Below are 21,348 nucleotides of genomic sequence, written 5' to 3' on the forward strand. Positions count from 1 at the left end.
CTCTCTCTCCTGTCAGGACTTTCTCTGTAGTAACTTCTCTCTCTCTCTCCTGTCAGGACTTTCTCTGTAGTAACTTCTCTCTCTCTCTCCTGTCAGGACTTTCTCTGTAGTAACTTCTCTCTCTCTCTCCTGTCAGGACTTTCTCTGTAGTAACTTCTCTCTCTCTCTCCTGTCAGGACTTTCTCTGTAGTGACTTCTCTCTCTCTCCTGTCAGGACTTTCTCTGTAGTAACTTCTCTCTCTCTCTCCTGTCAGGACTTTCTCTGTAGTGACTTCTCTCTCTCTCCTGTCAGGACTTTCTCTGTAGTAACTTCTCTCTCTCTCCTGTCAGGACTTTCTCTGTACCTTCTCTCTCTCTCTCCTGTCAGGACTTTCTCTGTACCTTCTCTCTCTCTCTCCTGTCAGGACTTTCTCTGTAGGAACTTCTTTCTCTCTCTCCTGTCAGAACTTTCTCTGTAGTAACTTCTCTCTCTCTCTCCTGTCAGGACTTTCTCTGTAGTAACTTCTCTCTCTCTCTCCTGTCAGGACTTTCTCTGTAGTAACTTCTCTCTCTCTCTCCTGTCATAACTTTCTCTGTAGTAACTTCACTCTCTCCTGTCAGGACTTTCTCTGTAGTAACTTCTCTCTCTCTCTCCTGTCAGGACTTTCTCTGTAGTAACTTCTCTCTCTCTCTCCTGTCAGGACTTTCTCTGTAGTAACTTCTCTCTCTCTCTCCTGTCAGGACTTTCTCTGTAGTAACTTCTCTCTCCTGTCAGGACTTTCTCCGTAGTAACTTCTCTCTCTCTCTCCTGTCAGGACTTTCTCTGTAGTAACTTCTCTCTCTCTCTCCTGTCAGGACGTTCTCTGTAGTAACTTCTCTCTCTCTCTCCTGTCAGGACTTTCTCCGTAGTAACTTCTCACTCTCTCTCCTGTCAGGACTTTCTCTGTAGTAACTTCTCTCTCTCTCTCCTGTCAGGACGTTCTCTGTAGTAACTTCTCTCTCTCTCTCCTGTCAGGACTTTCTCTGTAGTAACTTCTCTCTCTCTCTCTCCTGTCAGGATGTTCTCTGTAGTAACTTCTCTCTCTTTCTCCTGTCAGGACTTTCTCTGTAGTAGCTTCTCTCTCTCTCTCCTGTCAGGACGTTCTCTGTAGTAACTTCTCTCTCTCTCTCCTGTCAGGACGTTCTCTGTAGTAACTTCTCTCTCTCTCTCCTGTCAGGACTTTCTCTGTAGTAACTTCTCTCTCTCTCTCCTGTCAGGACTTTCTCCGTAGTAACTTCTCTCTCTCTCTCCTGTCAGGACTTTCTCCATAGTAACTTCTCTCTCTCTCTCTCCTGTCAGGACTTTCTCCGTAGTAACTTCTCTCTCTCTCTCCTGTCAGGACTTTCTCTGTAGTAACTTCTCTCTCTCTCTCCTGTCAGGACTTTCTCCGTAGTAACTTCTCTCTCTCTCTCCTGTCAGGACTTTCTCTGTAGTAACTTCTCTCTCTCTCTCTCCTGTCAGGACTTTCTCCGTAGTAACTTCTCTCTCTCTCTCCTGTCAGGACTTTCGCTGTAGTAACGTCTCTCTCTCTCTCTCCTGTCAGGACTTTCTCTGTAGGAACTTCTCTCTCCTGTCAGGACTTTCTCTGTAGTAACTTCTCTGTCCTGTCAGGACTTTCTCTGTAGTAACTTCTCTCTCTCTCTCCTGTCAGGACTTTCTCCGTAATAACTTCTCTCTCTCTCTCCTGTCAGTACTTTCTCTGTAGTAACTTCTCTCTCTCTCTCTCCTGTCAGGACTTTCTCCGTAGTAACTTCTCTCTCTCTCTCCTGTCAGGACTTTCTCCATAGTAACTTCTCTCTCTCTCTCTCCTGTCAGGACTTTCTCTGTAGTAACTTCTCTCTCTCTCTCCTGTCAGGACTTTCTCTGTAGTAACTTCTCTCTCTCTCTCCTGTCATAACTTTCTCTGTAGTAACTTCACTCTCTCCTGTCAGGACTTTCTCTGTAGTAACTTCTCTCTCTCTCTCCTGTCAGGACTTTCTCTGTAGTAACTTCTCTCTCTCTCTCCTGTCAGGACTTTCTCTGTAGTAACTTCTCTCTCTCTCTCCTGTCAGGACTTTCTCTGTAGTAACTTCTCTCTCCTGTCAGGACTTTCTCCGTAGTAACTTCTCTCTCTCTCTCCTGTCAGGACTTTCTCTGTAGTAACTTCTCTCTCTCTCTCCTGTCAGGACGTTCTCTGTAGTAACTTCTCTCTCTCTCTCCTGTCAGGACTTTCTCCGTAGTAACTTCTCACTCTCTCTCCTGTCAGGACTTTCTCTGTAGTAACTTCTCTCTCTCTCTCCTGTCAGGACGTTCTCTGTAGTAACTTCTCTCTCTCTCTCCTGTCAGGACTTTCTCTGTAGTAACTTCTCTCTCTCTCTCTCCTGTCAGGATGTTCTCTGTAGTAACTTCTCTCTCTTTCTCCTGTCAGGACTTTCTCTGTAGTAGCTTCTCTCTCTCTCTCCTGTCAGGACGTTCTCTGTAGTAACTTCTCTCTCTCTCTCCTGTCAGGACGTTCTCTGTAGTAACTTCTCTCTCTCTCTCCTGTCAGGACTTTCTCTGTAGTAACTTCTCTCTCTCTCTCCTGTCAGGACTTTCTCCGTAGTAACTTCTCTCTCTCTCTCCTGTCAGGACTTTCTCCATAGTAACTTCTCTCTCTCTCTCTCCTGTCAGGACTTTCTCCGTAGTAACTTCTCTCTCTCTCTCCTGTCAGGACTTTCTCTGTAGTAACTTCTCTCTCTCTCTCCTGTCAGGACTTTCTCCGTAGTAACTTCTCTCTCTCTCTCCTGTCAGGACTTTCTCTGTAGTAACTTCTCTCTCTCTCTCTCCTGTCAGGACTTTCTCCGTAGTAACTTCTCTCTCTCTCTCCTGTCAGGACTTTCGCTGTAGTAACGTCTCTCTCTCTCTCTCCTGTCAGGACTTTCTCTGTAGGAACTTCTCTCTCCTGTCAGGACTTTCTCTGTAGTAACTTCTCTGTCCTGTCAGGACTTTCTCTGTAGTAACTTCTCTCTCTCTCTCCTGTCAGGACTTTCTCCGTAATAACTTCTCTCTCTCTCTCCTGTCAGTACTTTCTCTGTAGTAACTTCTCTCTCTCTCCTGTCAGGACTTTCTCCGTAGTAACTTCTCTGTCCTGTCAGGACTTTCTCTGTAGTAACTTCTCTCTCTCTCTCCTGTCAGGACTTTCTCCGTAATAACTTCTCTCTCTCTCTCCTGTCAGGACTTTCTCTGCAGTAACCTCTCTCTCTCTCCTGTCAGGACGTTCTCTGTAGTAACTTCTCTCTCTCTCTCCTGTCAGGACCTTCTCTGTAGTAACTTCTCTCTCTCTCTCCTGTCAGGACTTTCTCTGTAGGAACTTCTCTCTCCTGTCAGGACTTTCTCTGTAGTAACTTCTCTCTCCTGTCAGGACTTTCTCTGTAGGAACTTCTCTCTCTCTCCTGTCAGGACTTTCTCTGTAGTAACTTCTCTCTCTCTCCTGTCAGGACTTTCTCTGTAGTAACTTCTCTCTCTCTCTCTCTCCTGTCAGGACTTTCTCTGTAGTAACTTCTCTCTCTCTCTCCTGTCAGGACTTTCTCTGTAGTAACTTCTCTCTCTCTCTCGCTCTCCTGTCAGGACTTTCTCTGTAGTAACTTCTCTCTCTCTCTCCTGTCAGGACTTTCTCTGTAGTAACTTCTCTCTCTCTCTCCTGTCAGGACTTTCTCTGTAGTAACTTCTCTCTCTCTCTCCTGTCAGGACTTTCTCTGTAGTGACTTCTCTCTCTCTCCTGTCAGGACTTTCTCTGTAGTAACTTCTCTCTCTCTCTCCTGTCAGGACTTTCTCTGTAGTGACTTCTCTCTCTCTCCTGTCAGGACTTTCTCTGTAGTAACTTCTCTCTCTCTCCTGTCAGGAATTTCTCTGTACCTTCTCTCTCTCTCTCCTGTCAGGACTTTCTCTGTAGGAACTTCTTTCTCTCTCTCCTGTCAGAACTTTCTCTGTAGTAACTTCTCTCTCTCTCTCCTGTCAGGACTTTCTCTGTAGTAACTTCTCTCTCTCTCTCCTGTCAGGACTTTCTCTGTAGTAACTTCTCTCTCTCTCTCCTGTCATAACTTTCTCTGTAGTAACTTCACTCTCTCCTGTCAGGACTTTCTCTGTAGTAACTTCTCTCTCTCTCTCCTGTCAGGACTTTCTCTGTAGTAACTTCTCTCTCTCTCTCCTGTCAGGACTTTCTCTGTAGTAACTTCTCTCTCTCTCTCCTGTCAGGACTTTCTCTGTAGTAACTTCTCTCTCCTGTCAGGACTTTCTCCGTAGTAACTTCTCTCTCTCTCTCCTGTCAGGACTTTCTCTGTAGTAACTTCTCTCTCTCTCTCCTGTCAGGACTTTCTCTGTAGTAACTTCTCTCTCTCTCTCCTGTCAGGACGTTCTCTGTAGTAACTTCTCTCTCTCTCTCCTGTCAGGACTTTCTCCGTAGTAACTTCTCACTCTCTCTCCTGTCAGGACTTTCTCTGTAGGAACTTCTCTCTCCTGTCAGGACTTTCTCTGTAGGAACTTCTCTCTCTCTCCTGTCAGGACTTTCTCCGTAGTAACTTCTCTCTCTCTCTCCTGTCAGGACTTTCTCTGTAGGAACTTCTCTCTCCTGTCAGGACTTTCTCTGTAGTAACTTCTCTCTCTCTCTCTCCTGTCAGAACTTTCTCCGTAGTAACTTCTCTCTCTCTCTCCTGTCAGGACGTTCTCTGTAGTAACTTTTCTCTCCTGTCAGGACTTTCTCTGTAGTAACTTCTCTCTCTCTCTCTCCTGTCAGGACTTTCTCTGTAGTAACTTCTCTCTCTCTCTCCTGTCAGGACTTTCTCCGTAGTAACTTCTCTCTCTCTCTCCTGTCAGGACTTTCTCTGTAGTAACTTCTCTCTCTCTCTCCTGTCAGGACTTTCTCTGTAGTAACTTCTCTCTCTCCTGTCAGGACTTTCTCCGTAGTAACTTCTCTCTCTCTCTCCTGTCAGGACTTTCTCTGTAGTAACTTCTCTCTCTCTCTCCTGTCAGGACTTTCTCTGTAGTAACTTCTCTCTCTCTCTCTCCTGTCAGGACGTTCTCTGTAGTAACTTCTCTCTCTTTCTCCTGTCAGGACTTTCTCTGTAGTAACTTCTCTCTCTCTCTCCTGTCAGGACTTTCTCTGTAGTAGCTTCTCTCTCTCTCTCCTGTCAGGACGTTCTCTGTAGTAACTTCTCTCTCTCTCTCCTGTCAGGACGTTCTCTGTAGTAACTTCTCTCTCTCTCTCCTGTCAGGACTTTCTCTGTAGTAACTTCTCTCTCTCTCTCCTGTCAGGACTTTCTCCGTAGTAACTTCTCTCTCTCTCTCCTGTCAGGACTTTCTCCGTAGTAACTTCTCTCTCTCTCTCTCCTGTCAGGACTTTCTCTGTAGTAACTTCTCTCTCTCTCTCCTGTCAGGACTTTCTCCGTAGTAACTTCTCTCTCTCTCTCTCCTGTCAGGACTTTCGCTGTAGTAACGTCTCTGTCCTGTCAGGACTTTCTCTGTAGTAACTTCTCTCTCTCTCTCCTGTCAGGACTTTCGCTGTAGTAACGTCTCTCTCTCTCTCCTGTCAGGACTTTCTCTGTAGGAACTTCTCTCTCCTGTCAGGACTTTCTCTGTAGTAACTTCTCTGTCCTGTCAGGACGTTCTCTGTAGTAACTTCTCTCTCTCTCCTGTCAGGACTTTCTCCGTAGTAACTTCTCTGTCCTGTCAGGACTTTCTCTGTAGTAACTTCTCTCTCTCTCTCCTGTCAGGACTTTCTCCGTAATAACTTCTCTCTCTCTCTCCTGTCAGGACGTTCTCTGTAGTAACTTCTCTCTCTCTCCTGTCAGGACTTTCTCTGTAGTAACTTCTCTCTCTCTCTCCTGTCAGGACTTTCTCTGTAGTAACTTCTCTCTCTCTCTCTCCTGTCAGGACGTTCTCTGTAGTAACTTCTCTCTCTCTCTCCTGTCAGGACTTTCTCTGTAGTAACTTCTCTCTCTCTCTCCTGTCAGGACTTTCTCTGTAGGAACTTCTCTCTCCTGTCAGGACTTTCTCTGTAGTAACTTCTCTCTCCTGTCAGGACTTTCTCTGTAGGAACTTCTCTCTCTCTCCTGTCAGGACTTTCTCTGTAGTAACTTCTCTCTCTCTCTCTCTCCTGTCAGGACTTTCTCTGTAGTGACTTCTCTCTCTCTCCTGTCAGGACTTTCTCTGTAGTGACTTCTCTCTCTCTCTCCTGTCAGGACTTTCTCTGTAGTAACTTCTCTCTCTCTCTCCTGTCAGGACTTTCTCTGTAGTGACTTCTCTCTCTCTCCTGTCAGGACTTTCTCTGTAGTAACTTCTCTCTCTCTCCTGTCAGGACTTTCTCTGTACCTTCTCTCTCTCTCTCCTGTCAGGACTTTCTCTGTAGGAACTTCTCTCTCTCTCTCCTGTCAGAACTTTCTCTGTAGTAACTTCTCTCTCTCTCTCCTGTCAGGACTTTCTCTGTAGTAACTTCTCTCTCTCTCTCCTGTCAGGACCTTCTCTGTAGTAACTTCTCTCTCTCTCTCCTGTCAGGACTTTCTCTGTAGTAACTTCTCTCTCTCTCTCCTGTCAGGACTTTGCAGACACCATCCCTGGTCACGGAGGCATCATGGATCGCTTCGACTGTCAGTATCTGATGGCTACCTTCACTCACGTTTACATAGCCAGCTTCATCAGGTAAGGGTCGTCACATTAACGTAGCCAGCTTCATCAGGTAAGGGTCGTCACATTAACGTAGCCAGCTTCATCGTTAAGGGTCGTCACATTAACGTAGCCAGCTTCATCAGGTAAGGGTCGTCACATTAACATAGCCAGCTTCATCGTTAAGGGTCGTCACATTAACGTAGCCAGCTTCATCGGGTAAGGGTCGTCACTTTAACGTAGCCAGCTTTAACAGGTAAGGGTCGTCACATTAATGTAGCTAGCTTTAACAGGTAAGGGTCGTCACATTAACGTAGCCAGCTTCATCAGGTAAGGGTCGTCACATTAACGTAGCCAGCTTCATCGGGTAAGGGTCGTCACATTAACGTAGCCAGCTTCATCGGGTAAGGGTCGTCACATTAACGTAGCCAGCTTCATCGGGTAAGGGTCGTCACATTAACGTAGCCAGCTTCATCGGGTAAGGGTTGTCACATTAACGTAGCCAGCTTTATCGGGTAAGGGTCGTCACATTAACGTAGCCAGCTTCATCGGGTAAGGGTCGTCACATTAACGTAGCCAGCTTCATCAGGTAAGGGTCGTCACATTAACGTATCCAGCTTCATCATGGAAAGGGACGTCACATTAACGTAGCCAGACAAATACCCATAATGCACTAGTTAGGGAATAGGGAGTAATTGACACGGTTTATTAGCCAGTTTACGTCAGCTTTTATCAGGTATGGATGATCTTTAAGATAATCAATATGCAACAACTGTTAATTTAAAGAGGCAATTATCTGTACTGGAACTGTTTGGGTTAAAAGCTGAGGGATGAGGCTGAAGAAATGTTACCACTCGCCAATTCATAGTCAGATTTATGGATGCAAGGACAGACCATCCATGACATCAATATTATAGTTTTTTGGACAAAAAATCCATATTGCAATAAATTGCCTGAATTGATGCGACAACGATAAATAGAACAATAGTTGTTATATTTCCCTTTAAACGACTGTTACTAGCTGTGATGCTTGTAGCCGTCAAGTGTCTCATTAACAAATCAACCATATTAGCCAATTTATTGTATTTCAAACTTCACATTTCTCTAGTATAGGCTACTTATCATAATGAACGATATCAACAAAACGCCTGCAATAAGTTGTCTGTGTGTCCAGTGTTGATAAGTGGTCCGTATGGTAGGTGTCGATCATTTTTGGTTTATCGTCCCAGCTCTAGTTTTAACCATGTTTTGAGGCTATATTGTGTTTGTTTACTAACATTGGAGTTAAACAAGTTTGTATATGGCATAAGATGGTCGCCTCCAAGCTGTTTAGATCAGGGGTTGGTGTCTGACAGCCAGATGGAGAGCGATGGTGGCCAGTTGGATAAGATGGTCGCCTCCAAGCTGTTTAGATCAGGGGTTGGTGTCTGACAGCCATATGGAGAGCGATGGTGGCCAGTTGGATAAGATGGTCGCCTCCAAGCTGTTTAGATCAGGGGTTGGTGTCTGACAGCCATATGGAGAGCGATGGTGGCCAGTTGGATAAGATGGTCGCCTCCAAGCTGTTTAGATCAGGGGTTGGTGTCTGACAGCCAGATGGAGAGCGATGGTGGCCAGTTGGATAAGATGGTCGCCTCCAAGCTGTTTAGATCAGGGGTTGGTGTCTGACAGCCAGATGGAGAGCGATGGTGACCAGTTGGATAAGATGGTCGCCTCCAAGCTGTTTAGATCAGGGGTTGGTGTCTGACAGCCAGATGGAGAGCGATGGTGGCCAGTTGGATAAGATGGTCGCCTCCAAGCTGTTTAGATCAGGGGTTGGTGTCTGACAGCCATATGGAGAGCGATGGTGGCCAGTTGGATAAGATGGTCGCCTCCAAGCTGTTTAGATCAGGGGTTGGTGTCTGACAGCCAGATGGAGAGCGATGGTGGCCAGTTGGATAAGATGGTCGCCTCCAAGCTGTTTAGATCAGGGGTTGGTGTCTGACAGCCAGATGGAGAGCGATGGTGACCAGTTGGATAAGATGGTCGCCTCCAAGCTGTTTAGATCAGGGGTTGGTGTCTGACAGCCAGATGGAGAGCGATGGTGGCCAGTTGGATAAGATGGTCGCCTCCAAGCTGTTTAGATCAGGGGTTGGTGTCTGACAGCCAGATGGAGAGCGATGGTGGCCAGTTGGATAAGATGGTCGCCTCCAAGCTGTTTAGATCAGGGGTTGGTGTCTGACAGCCAGATGGAGAGCGATGGTGACCAGTTGGATAAGATGGTCGCCTCCAAGCTGTTTAGATCAGGGGTTGGTGTCTGACAGCCAGATGGAGAGCGATGGTGGCCAGTTGGATAAGATGGTCGCCTCCAAGCTGTTTAGATCAGGGGTTGGTGTCTGACAGCCAGATGGAGAGCGATGGTGACAGGTTAATGGTAGTGATGTATTATGGCTGACCCTGTCCTGTGGTTTGATAGGAGGTTTGGGTTAGTGATGTATTATGGCTGACCCTGTCCTGTGTTTTAATAGGAGGTTTGAGTTAGTGATGTATTATGGCTGACCCTGTCCTGTGGTTTGATAGGAGGTTTGGGTTAGTGATGTATTATGGCTGACCCTGTTCTGTGGTTTGATAGGAGGTTTGGGGTAGTGATGTATTATGGCTGACCCTGTCCTGTGGTTTGATAGGAGGTTTGGGTTAGTGATGTATTATGGCTGACCCTGTCCTGTGGTTTGATAGGAGGTTTGGGTTAGTGATGTATTATGGCTGACCCTGTCCTGTGTTTTAATAGGAGGTTTGGGTTAGTGATGTATTATGGCTGACCCTGTCCTGTGGTTTGATAGGAGGTTTGGGTTAGTGATGTATTATGGCTGACCCTGTCCTGTGGTTTGATAGGAGGTTTGAGTTAGTGATGTATTATGGCTGACCCTGTCCTGTGTTTTAATAGGAGGTTTGGGTTAGTGATGTATTATGGCTGACCCTGTCCTGTGGTTTGATAGGAGGTTTGGGTTAGTTAGTGATGTATTATGGCTGACCCTGTCCTGTGGTTTAATAGGAGGTTTGGGTTAGTGATGTATTATGGCTGACCCTGTCCTGTGGTTTGATAGGAGGTTTGAGTTAGTGATGTATTATGGCTGACCCTGTCCTGTGTTTTAATAGGAGGTTTGGGTTAGTGATGTATTATGGCTGACCCTGTCCTGTGGTTTAATAGGAGGTTTGGGTTAGTTAGTGATGTATTATGGCTGACCCTGTCCTGTGTTTTAATAGGAGGTTTGGGGTAGTTAGTGATGTATTATGGCTGACCCTGTTCTGTGGTTTGATAGGAGGTTTGGGTTAATGATGTATTATGGCTGACCCTGTCCTGTGGTTTGATAGGAGGTTTGGGTTAGTTAGTGATGTATTATGGCTGACCCTGTCCGGTTTATCCATCTTCCAGGCCAGGGAACCGCAGCAGCTGTTTATACTATAATATGTTATGTTAATGTTATGTCTGTGTCCCAGAGGTCTCAATCCCAGCAGCTGTTGATGTTACGTTATAATATGTAATTTTGATGTTATGTTAATGTTATGTTATGTTATGTCTGTGTCCCAGAGGTCCCAACCCCAGCAAGGTGTTACAGCAGCTGTTGGTCCTGCAGCCAGAGCAGCAGCTCAGTATCTTTAACGCCATGAGAGACCGCCTGAGAGACAGTGGAATACTGCCCCCTGCTGCCACGGAGGCGATGTAGAACACACATACAAGAGGGGGGAGAGTGTGTGTGTGAGAGAGAGGAAGAGTTTGGCTGTGTGTGTGTGTGGCCTGCACCTTCTTCCAGACACTCATCCCTCATCTGTCCAGCGTCTGTTTTTTTTCTTGTTTTTAACTAGTCATTACTGTGAACTAAGATGTTGCTCCCAGCATCAAGGAGTTACCAATAACAGCAGCAACAACAACACGTTCAGACTGTCATAGCTACCACTGGGACCTGCATGAGTACCTAACTACACAAACAAACTGCATCAACGGACCGTTATTCTACCAAGCTAGCTAGCAGCAGCATCATCAGACCGTTATTCTACCTAGCTAGCTAGCTAGCAGCATCATCAGACCGTTATTCTACCTAGCTAGCTAGCAGCAGCATCAACGGACCGTTATTCTACCAAGCTAGCTAGCAGCAGCATCAACGGACCGTTATTCTACCAAGCTAGCTAGCAGCAGCATCAACGGACCGTTATTCTACCTAGCTAGCTAGCAGCAGCATCAACGGACCGTTATTCTACCTAGCTAGCTAGCAGAAGCACCAACGGACCGTTATTCTACCTAGCTAGCTAGCAGCAGCATCAACGGACCGTTATTCTACCTAGCTAGCTAGCAGCAGCATCATCAGACCGTTATTCTACCAAGCTAGCTAGCAGCAGCATCATCAGACCGTTATTCTACCTAGCTAGCTAGCAGCAGCATCAACGGACCGTTATTCTACCAAGCTAGCTAGCAGCAGCATCATCAGACCGTTATTCTACCAAGCTAGCTAGCAGCAGCATCAACGGACCGTTATTCTACCAAGCTAGCTAGCAGCAGCATCAACGGACCGTTATTCTACCAAGCTAGCTAGCAGCAGCATCATCAGACCGTTATTCTACCAAGCTAGCTAGCAGCAGCATCAACGGACCGTTATTCTACCTAGCTAGCTAGCAGAAGCATCAACGGGACGTTATTCTACCAAGCTAGCTAGCAGAAGCACCAACGGACCGTTATTCTACCAAGCTAGCTAGCAGCAGCATCAACGGACCGTTATTCTACCAAGCTAGCTAGCAGCAGCATCATCAGACCGTTATTCTACCAAGCTAGCTAGCAGCAGCATCAACGGACCGTTATTCTACCAAGCTAGCTAGCAGCAGCATCAACGGACCGTTATTCTACCAAGCTAGCTAGCAGCAGCAACAACGGACCGTTATTCTACCAAGCTAGCTAGCAGCAGCATCAACGGACCGTTATTCTACCAAGCTAGCTAGCAGCAGCATCAACGGACCGTTATTCTACCAAGCTAGCTAGCAGCAGCATCAACGGACCGTTATTCTACCAAGCTAGCTAGCAGCAGCATCATCAGACCGTTATTCTACCAAGCTAGCTAGCAGCAGCATCAACGGACCGTTATTCTACCAAGCTAGCTAGCAGCAGCATCATCAGACCGTTATTCTACCAAGCTAGCTAGCAGCAGCATCATCAGACCGTTATTCTACCTAGCTAGCTAGCAGCAGCATCAACGGACCGTTATTCTACCAAGCTAGCTAGCAGCAGCAACAACGGACCGTTATTCTACCAAGCTAGCTAGCAGCAGCATCAACGGACCGTTATTCTACCAAGCTAGCTAGCAGCAGCATCAACGGGACGTTATTCTACCTAGCTAGCTAGCAGCAGCATCATCAGACCGTTATTCTACCAAGCTAGCTAGCAGCAGCATCAACGGGACGTTATTCTACCAAGCTAGCTAGCTAGCAGCATCAGCTGACCGTTATTCTACCAAGCTAGCTAGCAGCAGCATCAACGGACCGTTATTCTACCAAGCTAGCTAGCTAGCAGCATCAGCTTACCCTTATGCTACCTAGCTAGCTAGAAGCAGCATCATCTGACCGTTATGCTACCTAGCTAGCTAGCAGCAGCAACAACTGACCGTTATGCTACCAAGCAAACTACCAGCAGCAGCCGCAACCAAAAGTTATGCTAACAAGCTAGCTAGCTAAAGACTAAAGGCTGCGTTGCTCTGAACAGAAGGTCTTCCTAAACATAATGGATCCTAACTAAGCACACAGATAGGGGACAGTGGGTGACTGACTGACGGTTTCTCTGTGGATGTACGGAGAATATTGCACTGATTTGAGCTGACTTGAAGAGACGTGGTAAAGCTTACAATACAAGGCTATCAGCATATCCTGGGTTAGTGTCTTGGTGTTGGAAGTGGTTAATTAAAGCCACAGCAGGGTTGTATTCACTAGACACCAAACGGAGGAAAACGGACTGAAAACAGGGAGGGACCGACCTGTTTTTACTTTCTGTTGCGTAGTGCTACAGTGTGAAATACGACCCAGAGGACAAAAGTGTGTTTTTGTATGTCGGCTGCTCCAACATGTTTTCAAGATACTAAATACACTTGACTTAGGCTTTGGCCGTTAGTATGATCTGTCTATCAGAGATAATGGTCTTCACTAAACTTAATATAGAACTTATTTTTAAATGATACATTTTTTTCAAACATTCAGCATGTTTCTAAGCTCTATCGTTCATTACTGCTGAAAACATTGTCCCCCCCCCCTCTCTCTATGAACTTGTTTTAGGTATTGGCAATTGACCTCACCCTTGAGGTAGATGGAGCTTGTGTGTAAGCTTGGATGTAAACGAACAAACACAGTAACTATAGCAACCAGCACACTGTTCTTATTTCCAATGTATTACTGTACATAGAATATATCATATATTTAGCTGAACAAAGACCTAATATAAAATCTGTGACTTGTCAAAATATACTATTATGATAGCCCTATTACAAACAAAACAATTACATGGGATGTAAATAATAATTTGGTAATATACCTATAAACACATACATTGAGTGTACAAAACATTAAGAACACCTTCCTAATAATGAGTTGCACCCCCCCCCTTCACCCCACTTTGGTCCTCAGAACAGCCTCAATTCGTCGGGGAATGGACTCTACAAGGTGTCGAAATCGTTCCACAGGGAAGCTGGCCCATGTTGACTCCAATGCTTCCCACAGTTGTGTCAAGTTGGCTGGTGGTTCTTTGGGTGGTGGGCCATTTTTGATACACACGGGACACTGTTGAGGGTGAAAAGCCCAGCAGCGTTGCAGTTCTTGACACACTCAAACCGGTCCACCTGGCACCTACTACCATACCCTGTTCAAAGGCATTTAAATATTCTGTCTTGCCCGTTCACCCTCTGAATTGCACACATACACAATCCATGTCTCAATTGTCTCAAGGCTTAAAAATCTTTCTTTAATCTGTCTCCTCCCCTTCATCTACACTGATTGAAGTGGATTTAACAAGTGACATCAATAAGGGATCATAGCTTTCACCTGGATTCACCTGGTCAGTCTATGTAAGGGAAAGAGCAGGTGTTCATAATGTTTTGTCCACTCAGTGTATATACACATAAGTTGAACTGGTGTCTGCTGCTGTGGGAACGTGTGGGGTAACTTAAACATTTACTTGAGATTGTGAGAATTAACTGTGTACTTCCTTCCTGTCTAGCCTGTTAACCAATGAGTTTAGTTGCACTGTATTTGTAATCCAGTGTCCATTCCAACTGAGCTGAGCCACTCCCAAACGGTTCCAATATTCTACTTCTTACTAGACTCAATGTTTTTGTCAAACTGTAAAGAAGAACAATATTTTAGAAGTCTACTTATTTGTTTTGAATTGCTCTTAAAGGGGTTAGAAATTATTTAATTAAAAAGGTAGTATGCAAGTGGTAACATTTGATGTTAGGATTACAGTGTGAGATGAAATACAGTAGGGGTGTGTGTGTATATATATATAATACATATAAAATATATTATATTCAGAAGAATAGTTGTATCTTTCAGCAATATTTTATCTTTAATATGCAAGGGTTGATTTGAGTCTATGACGATAATATGGATGGGATTTCTGTGTTGGGCTGGTATTCAATCAAACACACAGTACAGGAAAAACTGCACTGTGGAAAAACATTACTACTGTGCAAAACTTGAAAAATACCATTGTAAGTCATGTGATTCATAGACGATGTTTACTGGGTGAAGAAAGAATCAGAAAATAAAACTCACTTTGATTTGAATGAGTTAATGAAAGATTGCTGTTTTTTTTGTATTGGAAAACTTTTTCCAGATTTTATTTTTTGGTCTTTTTTTTTGTCCTTCTTTTTCCCGTCTTGTCTTTGATTGAATCGAACCCATCTGTTCTGATTAACAGAGAGAGAGATCCTTCTTGAAACGTTTACCAAAGCCCGGTCCAAATTCTAGAACCACTGACTCCCTTAATGAATGATACAGTAACTCCTAGCCTGGCTAAACCAGACTGAAAGCTTGTGAGCGCAGCATTTCAATCTGGGTTCACCAGGCTAAGCAACTTCCATGGCCAAGTCCCAAACAGACGGAGCCCTCCTTTGCTATCCCTTGGCCCTTGTTCAACCCCTCTAGCTGATCTGAAATGACCTAGTGTGGGCAAGAGAGGGGTTTTTGTTTTGTTTGGGATAATGCCTAAGGTGCTATAGGACACTAGCCTGGTCCCAGATGGGTTTGTACTGCCTTACCATCTAATATGATCATTATCACAAGACATTAAAATGGTCGTAGGAGTTGCAGGAACTCCCCTTTTTATGAACTGTGTGTGACCTGTGTACAGTAATGTCTGTCTGTCACGTTGTCCTGTTCTCAGTACGTATCTGTTTGTTGGGTATGTCCTACTGGCAAACCAAAAGGAAATTAGCCTGGTTTCAGATCTCATTGTGCTGTCCTAGTGCAAACTCCTATGGCATGTCATTGTCACGCTGCTGTAGGAGTTCACAGGACACCACAAACATCTGGGACCAGGCTGACAGGAAATGGAACATCTGCTGTGTCGATTTGATTCTCCAGGTTTTTACAAGTTTAAATTGATTTCTTCCAGAAGTACATTTTATTTTGTGCTTCCTGGCTTCTTCTCCATATTGAATTAATAACTGTGGTGAGTTCTGTGGACTTTGGGACCGATTCTATACTTGTATAATTGTCGCTTCTAGAGCCTTCCCCATGGCGTAATGGCTTCTCTATTGGTTCCTCCTTGGGATAGCTTTACAGATGTCTCTTTGTGGAAAACTTAACTGTCCACTCGCTTATTAAAACACAACTTGTGGATCATACTCTCTTACAAATATAACGTTTATTCGTTTTTTTCCCCAAGTAGGAGAACCCTTTTTTTTGTTTTTGTTCCAGGTAGAACCCTTTGGTGGTGATAAAGGTGCTATGTAGAACCTTGTGTTAGTGAAAGGAGAAATTGTTATTTTCAGATGGTTCTCCTATGGGGAACAATTGAAGAACCCTTTTCTGGTAACACCTTTTCTAAGAGTGTACTGCATGTGCGTTGAAAACCACCCAGTCTAACCAAAAGTAGAGCTTGTGGTCAAGCTTACGAGACTTTCTAAGCTATGATAAGGTATTATCATAACTAAGTTAAGTTAGTAACTAACTTATTAACTAAGTTATGGCGTGGTTAAATTTTATAATATTGTGATTATCAGTTCTGGTAATAATATATAAGCCCAATACTGTTGGCAGCACAGTAGTATTGCAACGAACCGGACCTAAAGTGTCACATATTGTCAGGTATTATGCATTTGAAAAAGTTGGGGGTCTCATGTCTTTAATTGTTATAATTTTTCTTTGTTTTTTGCGGGGGTTGCTTATGCAGAATTGTATTTTTTTTTCTATAGATGTTTAAAAAAATAAATAAATCTTTAACAAAAAATGTTAAACAAAAAAAAATATATATACAAAACACATAAAACCATAGGGACATGTTTTCCTGATAAATGATCTGCTATTTCATGAACATGATATTCTGTTTATGTGCCCTTAAGGAAACACAAGAATTGTTCCAGTATCTTTTATTTTCCTCCAGCCTCGTTGCTAAGATGATTTGAAGAGTGTTTTATTATTTAACACGTTCATCCACTCCGTGAACACTGGCTCATTGCTACAATGTTTAAGGACCAGCATTAATAACACAGACACAATACTTCAACATAATATCTTACACTCTCTGGTTAATCCCTCTTATTTGTCCCTCGACAGTCTTGGTGACCTACAAGTAGGTACATGGAATACGAGGCCGTCTCCCATGCACTGTAAGGCTTTGTCTCATAGGGGGTGCTCAAACGAGCTTTCCCACAGTGCATCTGGGTGGGTTCCTATTGACCCGTTCACATCGGCAACACACATCAATCCTCCTGTGACAAACTCATCCTGTGTAACCTTTTTAGGGGAGTAAAAATAAAATATCTGAGAAAAACCCGTTAAATTGTATATTTTTTCTCTTGGCTTCTCTGACATTTTTGCCCTACATCTGAGATCATATACATCCAAGGTCTTATCTGTCTTTTATTGTAAATCCGTTTTCCACAATTCTCACATTTTAAAAGTTGTCATTATTAACTTTTTAACATCATTTTGTAACATAATGAAGCTGATTTTACAGAACTTGGTAGTGAAAAGAAATCTCCTACCTCAATCGTTGCCTTTTGACATAACGGCACCACCTAGTGTTGAGACATAGCTTTTAATTAGCATATCTCCACACCTCTATCACACAGTTTATACTTATTCCCCATTTCTTCAAATGACAAAAATACCAAATTCTTGTGCAGGTCACCCAGAGTATGAACCCCTTCTCTTACCCATTTCCCCCCCAAATGATTGACTGCTTCCCCTCTCCAATAGCAGGATTCTACCATTCAGAAGCACATCTTGGTCTATGTAGAGACTCTTTGATCCTTGTATGTAATTGACAATCACACTGGCCTAGAATTCGATTGATGCAGTGCATTTCTGTATCATTGGCTCTTTTTTTGGGATAGAATATATAACGTCCTAAAGGAACTGTCAAACCACGTTCCAACCCGTTTCACCTCAACATCCTCTCTAGTTCTGAGTCATTCTAGATAGCTCGAAAGTCACGTTATACAGGACTACATCTGGTGGCTCTCTTTAGGGGAATGCATTTTCTACATACTGACGCGTGGTCTTTTTCCCTTCCATATAAAGTCTTTAATAATACCATTATACTGCTTAAAAAGTTATGATGGAATGCATATCGGTAGCGTCATTGATATTAGTGATGCGCTGGTCAGCTGTTTGTTCAACCGCATCCGCCTGCGATTGCTCATAACCCATCCGCAACTGCCGGACTATATGTGACAGTGAAAATCTGAGGGGTGCACCCGATCTCAACCCGCTAATATAGAACGTGTTCTGTAGGCTAGTCAGACGGAGGAACAATTAGTTATTTTTTTATTTTACAGAGGATGCAGGATTTTTGTTCCTAGTTAACATATGTTTCTGCTTTAGGCCTAATTTTCGATAATTCGATAGGCTATTTGTTAGTCAACTTGTCTACAAATATATACATGCAGCTTCTCTTCTGTCATTACTTGTTGTCCTGGAAGACTAAATCAACCCTTGCTCACCAGAATAATGTCATAAATCGCTACAATGAACGCTTCAATCTAGTAGACATTGGTTAAGCTTTCTCTGTCATCTCTGCTTCTTTCGTGAAGCAAAGACGTTTAGGGACCGGAGAGAAAATGTAATAACAACAACAACAAAAGGCTGATTTTCTGTATAAAATGTACAAATGACATCAGTTTGACCGGTTGTAAGTGAACAGAAACATGTGAAAACGACCTAACATGTTTCTGATAAGATTTCAGTTAGGCTTGGATGCATATTGTATGTGTACTATCAGCTTTAATGACGCTGATAAAGAAGCCACCTTTACACCGAACTGAGGATTCGCATTCTCTCAAGTTGCTGACAGAAATGAATCGTATTTCTCCACTCCTGTTCCTACATTTGGTGTATCATTTTACCTCAAGAAATGCTTAATTCTGAAGGAGTTAATATTTAGATTATGTGAGAGGTTATAGACCAACAGTCAGTGTCCATTTAACCCATCTGAACAGTAGGCTACAGTTCCCTTGATGTGCAATAGGCCTATTTGAAGTCCCCATCTTGTGTCTGGAATTGGTATAGCCCTTTACAATCACCACTTAACCACATTTTCCCCAAACTTTACTTTTCTGACCCTCCCTTCTCTTCGCAGCTTTTCTCTTATTGAATTTAACTTTTACCATACACTCTGAATACATTTAAATCATCCGCTGAAAACCCTCCCACTTGCTGGCCAACATATTTTCTCGTGGAGTTTATATTCAATAGGTTTTTTCAGTACATTTATATAAAGCCATCCCTTTAAATTTAGTGTACCTTTAATTCAAATGTTTATACACAGACTCACTAGAATATATGGAGAGAAGTTTTAGAATATTAGGGATCAATGACAGAAAGCCATGTAAATACATGCATATTCATCTCCTTTTCAGCAACAAATTTAGAGTTAGGAAAGTATTTATGAATAATACGATAACAGGTTTGGACAGCCTTTATGCACGAAATATATTGGTAAATCTGAAATACAGTGGTTTGGATTCATCCTGAAAGTTACCTTTTTCAGTTGTTCAATCCATGAAATATTGGAAGGTGAGAAAAGTGTACAATAGGGTTTGAACAGTAGTCAGTAGAATAGGGTTTGAACAGTAGTCAGTACAATAGGGGTTGAACAGTAGTCAGTAGAATAGGGGTTGAACAGTAGTCAGTAGAATAGGGGTTGAACAGTAGTCAGTAGAATAGGGTTTGAACAGTAGTCAGTAGAATAGGGTTTGAACAGTAGTCAGTAGAATAAGGGTTGAACAGTAGTCAGTAGAATAGGGTTTGAACAGTAGTCAGTAGAATAGGGTTTGAACAGTAGTCAGTACAACAGGGGTTGAACAGTAGTCAGTAGAATAGGGTTTGAACAGTAGTCAGTAGAATAGGGTTTGAACAGTAGTCAGTACAATAGGGGTTGAACAGTAGTCAGTAGAATAGGGTTTGAACAGTAGTCAGTAGAATAGGGTTTGAACAGTAGTCAGTAGAATAGGGGTTGAACAGTAGTCAGTCGAATAAGGGTTTGAACAGTAGTCAGTAGAATAAGGGTTTGAACAGTAGTCAGTAGAATAAGGGTTGAACAGTAGTCAGTAGAATAGGGTTTGAACAGTAGTCAGTAGAATAAGGGTTGAACAGTAGTCAGTAGAATAGGGGTTGAACAGTAGTCAGTAGAATAGGGTTTGAACAGTAGTCAGTAGAATAGGGGTTGAACAGTAGTCAGTAGAATAGGGTTTGAACAGTAGTCAGTAGAATAGGGGTTGAACAGTAGTGAGTGGAATAGGGTTTGAACAGTAGTCAGTAGAATAGGAGAATAGACCAGTAGTCCTATAAATCTACCCTAATAGTCCTCACTAATCATGGATCTGCGATGTCAACGGTCCAGCCGTCATAAACCGATCGCCGGGCCCCATGTTTAAACTACTACGTGTGGTTTGCACTCCGTAATGATTCCAATAGGCTACGTGTCCCAAATTTATTGCACAACTTTATAACACGTTAGGTTAGCCGAACATGATCCACTATTGCTAACGATCCTCAGGAACAACCACGCGAACGTGACAGAGGAAAGAAAGATAAACTAAGGATGTAATGGAAATGATGTAGAAAGCAAGGAGACTGAAGTCAGTGACCGTTATACATGTGTGTGGGTATAACGGTGGCTTCCGATACTGGCTCATATTTAACAAGATACAAATTGTAAAACATTTAAATAAAAAAAAGACAGTGGTAAGTCCAGGCATATAATTAAAACATTTTACAAATAAATAAACTCTGTACAATAGGAGTTGATCCAATGCATTTTTGTAAGTACATTAATTTAAGTTGACCCAATGCATTTTTGTAAGTACATTAATTTAAGTTGACCCAATGCATTTTTGTAAGTACATTAATTTAAGTTGACCCAACGCATTATTATAAGTCATTTAATATAAGTTGACCCAATGCAATATTGTAAGTACATTAATACACTATATATACAAAAGTATGTGGACGCCCCTTCAAATGTGTTGATTCTGCTGTTTCAGCCACACCTGACAGGTCGCAGTGGCAACCCACCATTCAGGGCAGGTGGGCAGCTGTTTTGAGCCATACCTGTTTAGCGAAAAATAATTATATATATATATAGTACCAGTCAAAAGTTTGGACGCACCTACACATTCCAGGGTTTTTCTTTATTTTTTACTATTTTCTACATTGTAGAATAATAGTGAAGACATCAACACTATTAAATAACACATATGGAATCATGTAGTAACCCAAAAAGTGTTAAACTCACTCCCCCATATCTGAGATATCTACAGCAGCCCTCATCCTCCACATACAACACCCGTTCTGCCAGTCACATTCTGTTAAAGGTCCCCAAAGCACACACATCCCTGGGTCGCTCCTCTCTTCACTTCGCTGCAGCTAGCGACTGGAACGAGCTGCAACAAACACTCAGACTGGACAGCTTTATCTCAGTCAAAGATCTCTTCAGTCAAAGACTCAATCATGGACACTTACGGACAGTTGTGGCTGCTTTGTGTGATGTATTGTTGTCTCTACCTTCTTGCCCTTTGTGTTGTTGTCTGTGCCGAACACTGTTTGTACCATGTTTTGTGCTGCTGTCATGTTGTGTTGCTACCATGCTGTGTTGTCATGTGTTGCTGCCATGCTATTTTCTCATCTTAGGTCTCTTTATGTAGTGTTGTTGTCTCTCTTGTCGTGATGTGTGTTTTTGTCCTATTTTTATCATTATAATTTTTTTTTTATCCCAGTCCCCGTCCCCGCAGGAGGCCTTTTGACTTTTGGTAGGCCGTCATTGTAAATAAGAATTTGTTCTTAACTGACTTGCCTAGTTAAATAAAGGTTTTTAAAAAACGGTTTGGGATGAGTTGGACCGCAGAGTGAAGGAAAAGCAGCCAACATGTGCTCAGCATATGTGGGAACTCCTTCAAGACTGTTGGAAAAGCATTCCTCATGAAGCTGGTTGAGAGAATGCCAAAAGTGTGCAAAGCTGTCATCAAGGCAAAGGGTGGCTA

General features: G+C 43.3%; 1 protein-coding gene across 2 annotated transcripts in view; it reads left to right on the forward strand.

Annotated features, from left to right (window-relative positions):
* Positions 1 to 16,640, forward strand: part of LOC139577349 (phosphatidate cytidylyltransferase 1-like) — a 101,199-nt gene extending 84,559 nt beyond the window's left edge. For both annotated transcript variants that reach the window (XM_071404401.1, XM_071404402.1), the window contains exons 12-13: positions 6,567 to 6,670; positions 10,203 to 16,640. In XM_071404401.1, the coding sequence (XP_071260502.1) occupies positions 6,567 to 6,670; positions 10,203 to 10,338 (240 nt within the window). In that variant the 3' untranslated portion in view covers positions 10,339 to 16,640. The remainder of the gene's footprint in view (positions 1 to 6,566; positions 6,671 to 10,202) is intronic.
* The last annotated feature ends 4,708 nt before the right edge of the window (positions 16,641 to 21,348 follow it).

This window comes from Salvelinus alpinus, chromosome 5 (assembly GCF_045679555.1).
Source record: "Salvelinus alpinus chromosome 5, SLU_Salpinus.1, whole genome shotgun sequence".
NCBI lineage: Eukaryota > Metazoa > Chordata > Actinopteri > Salmoniformes > Salmonidae > Salvelinus > Salvelinus alpinus.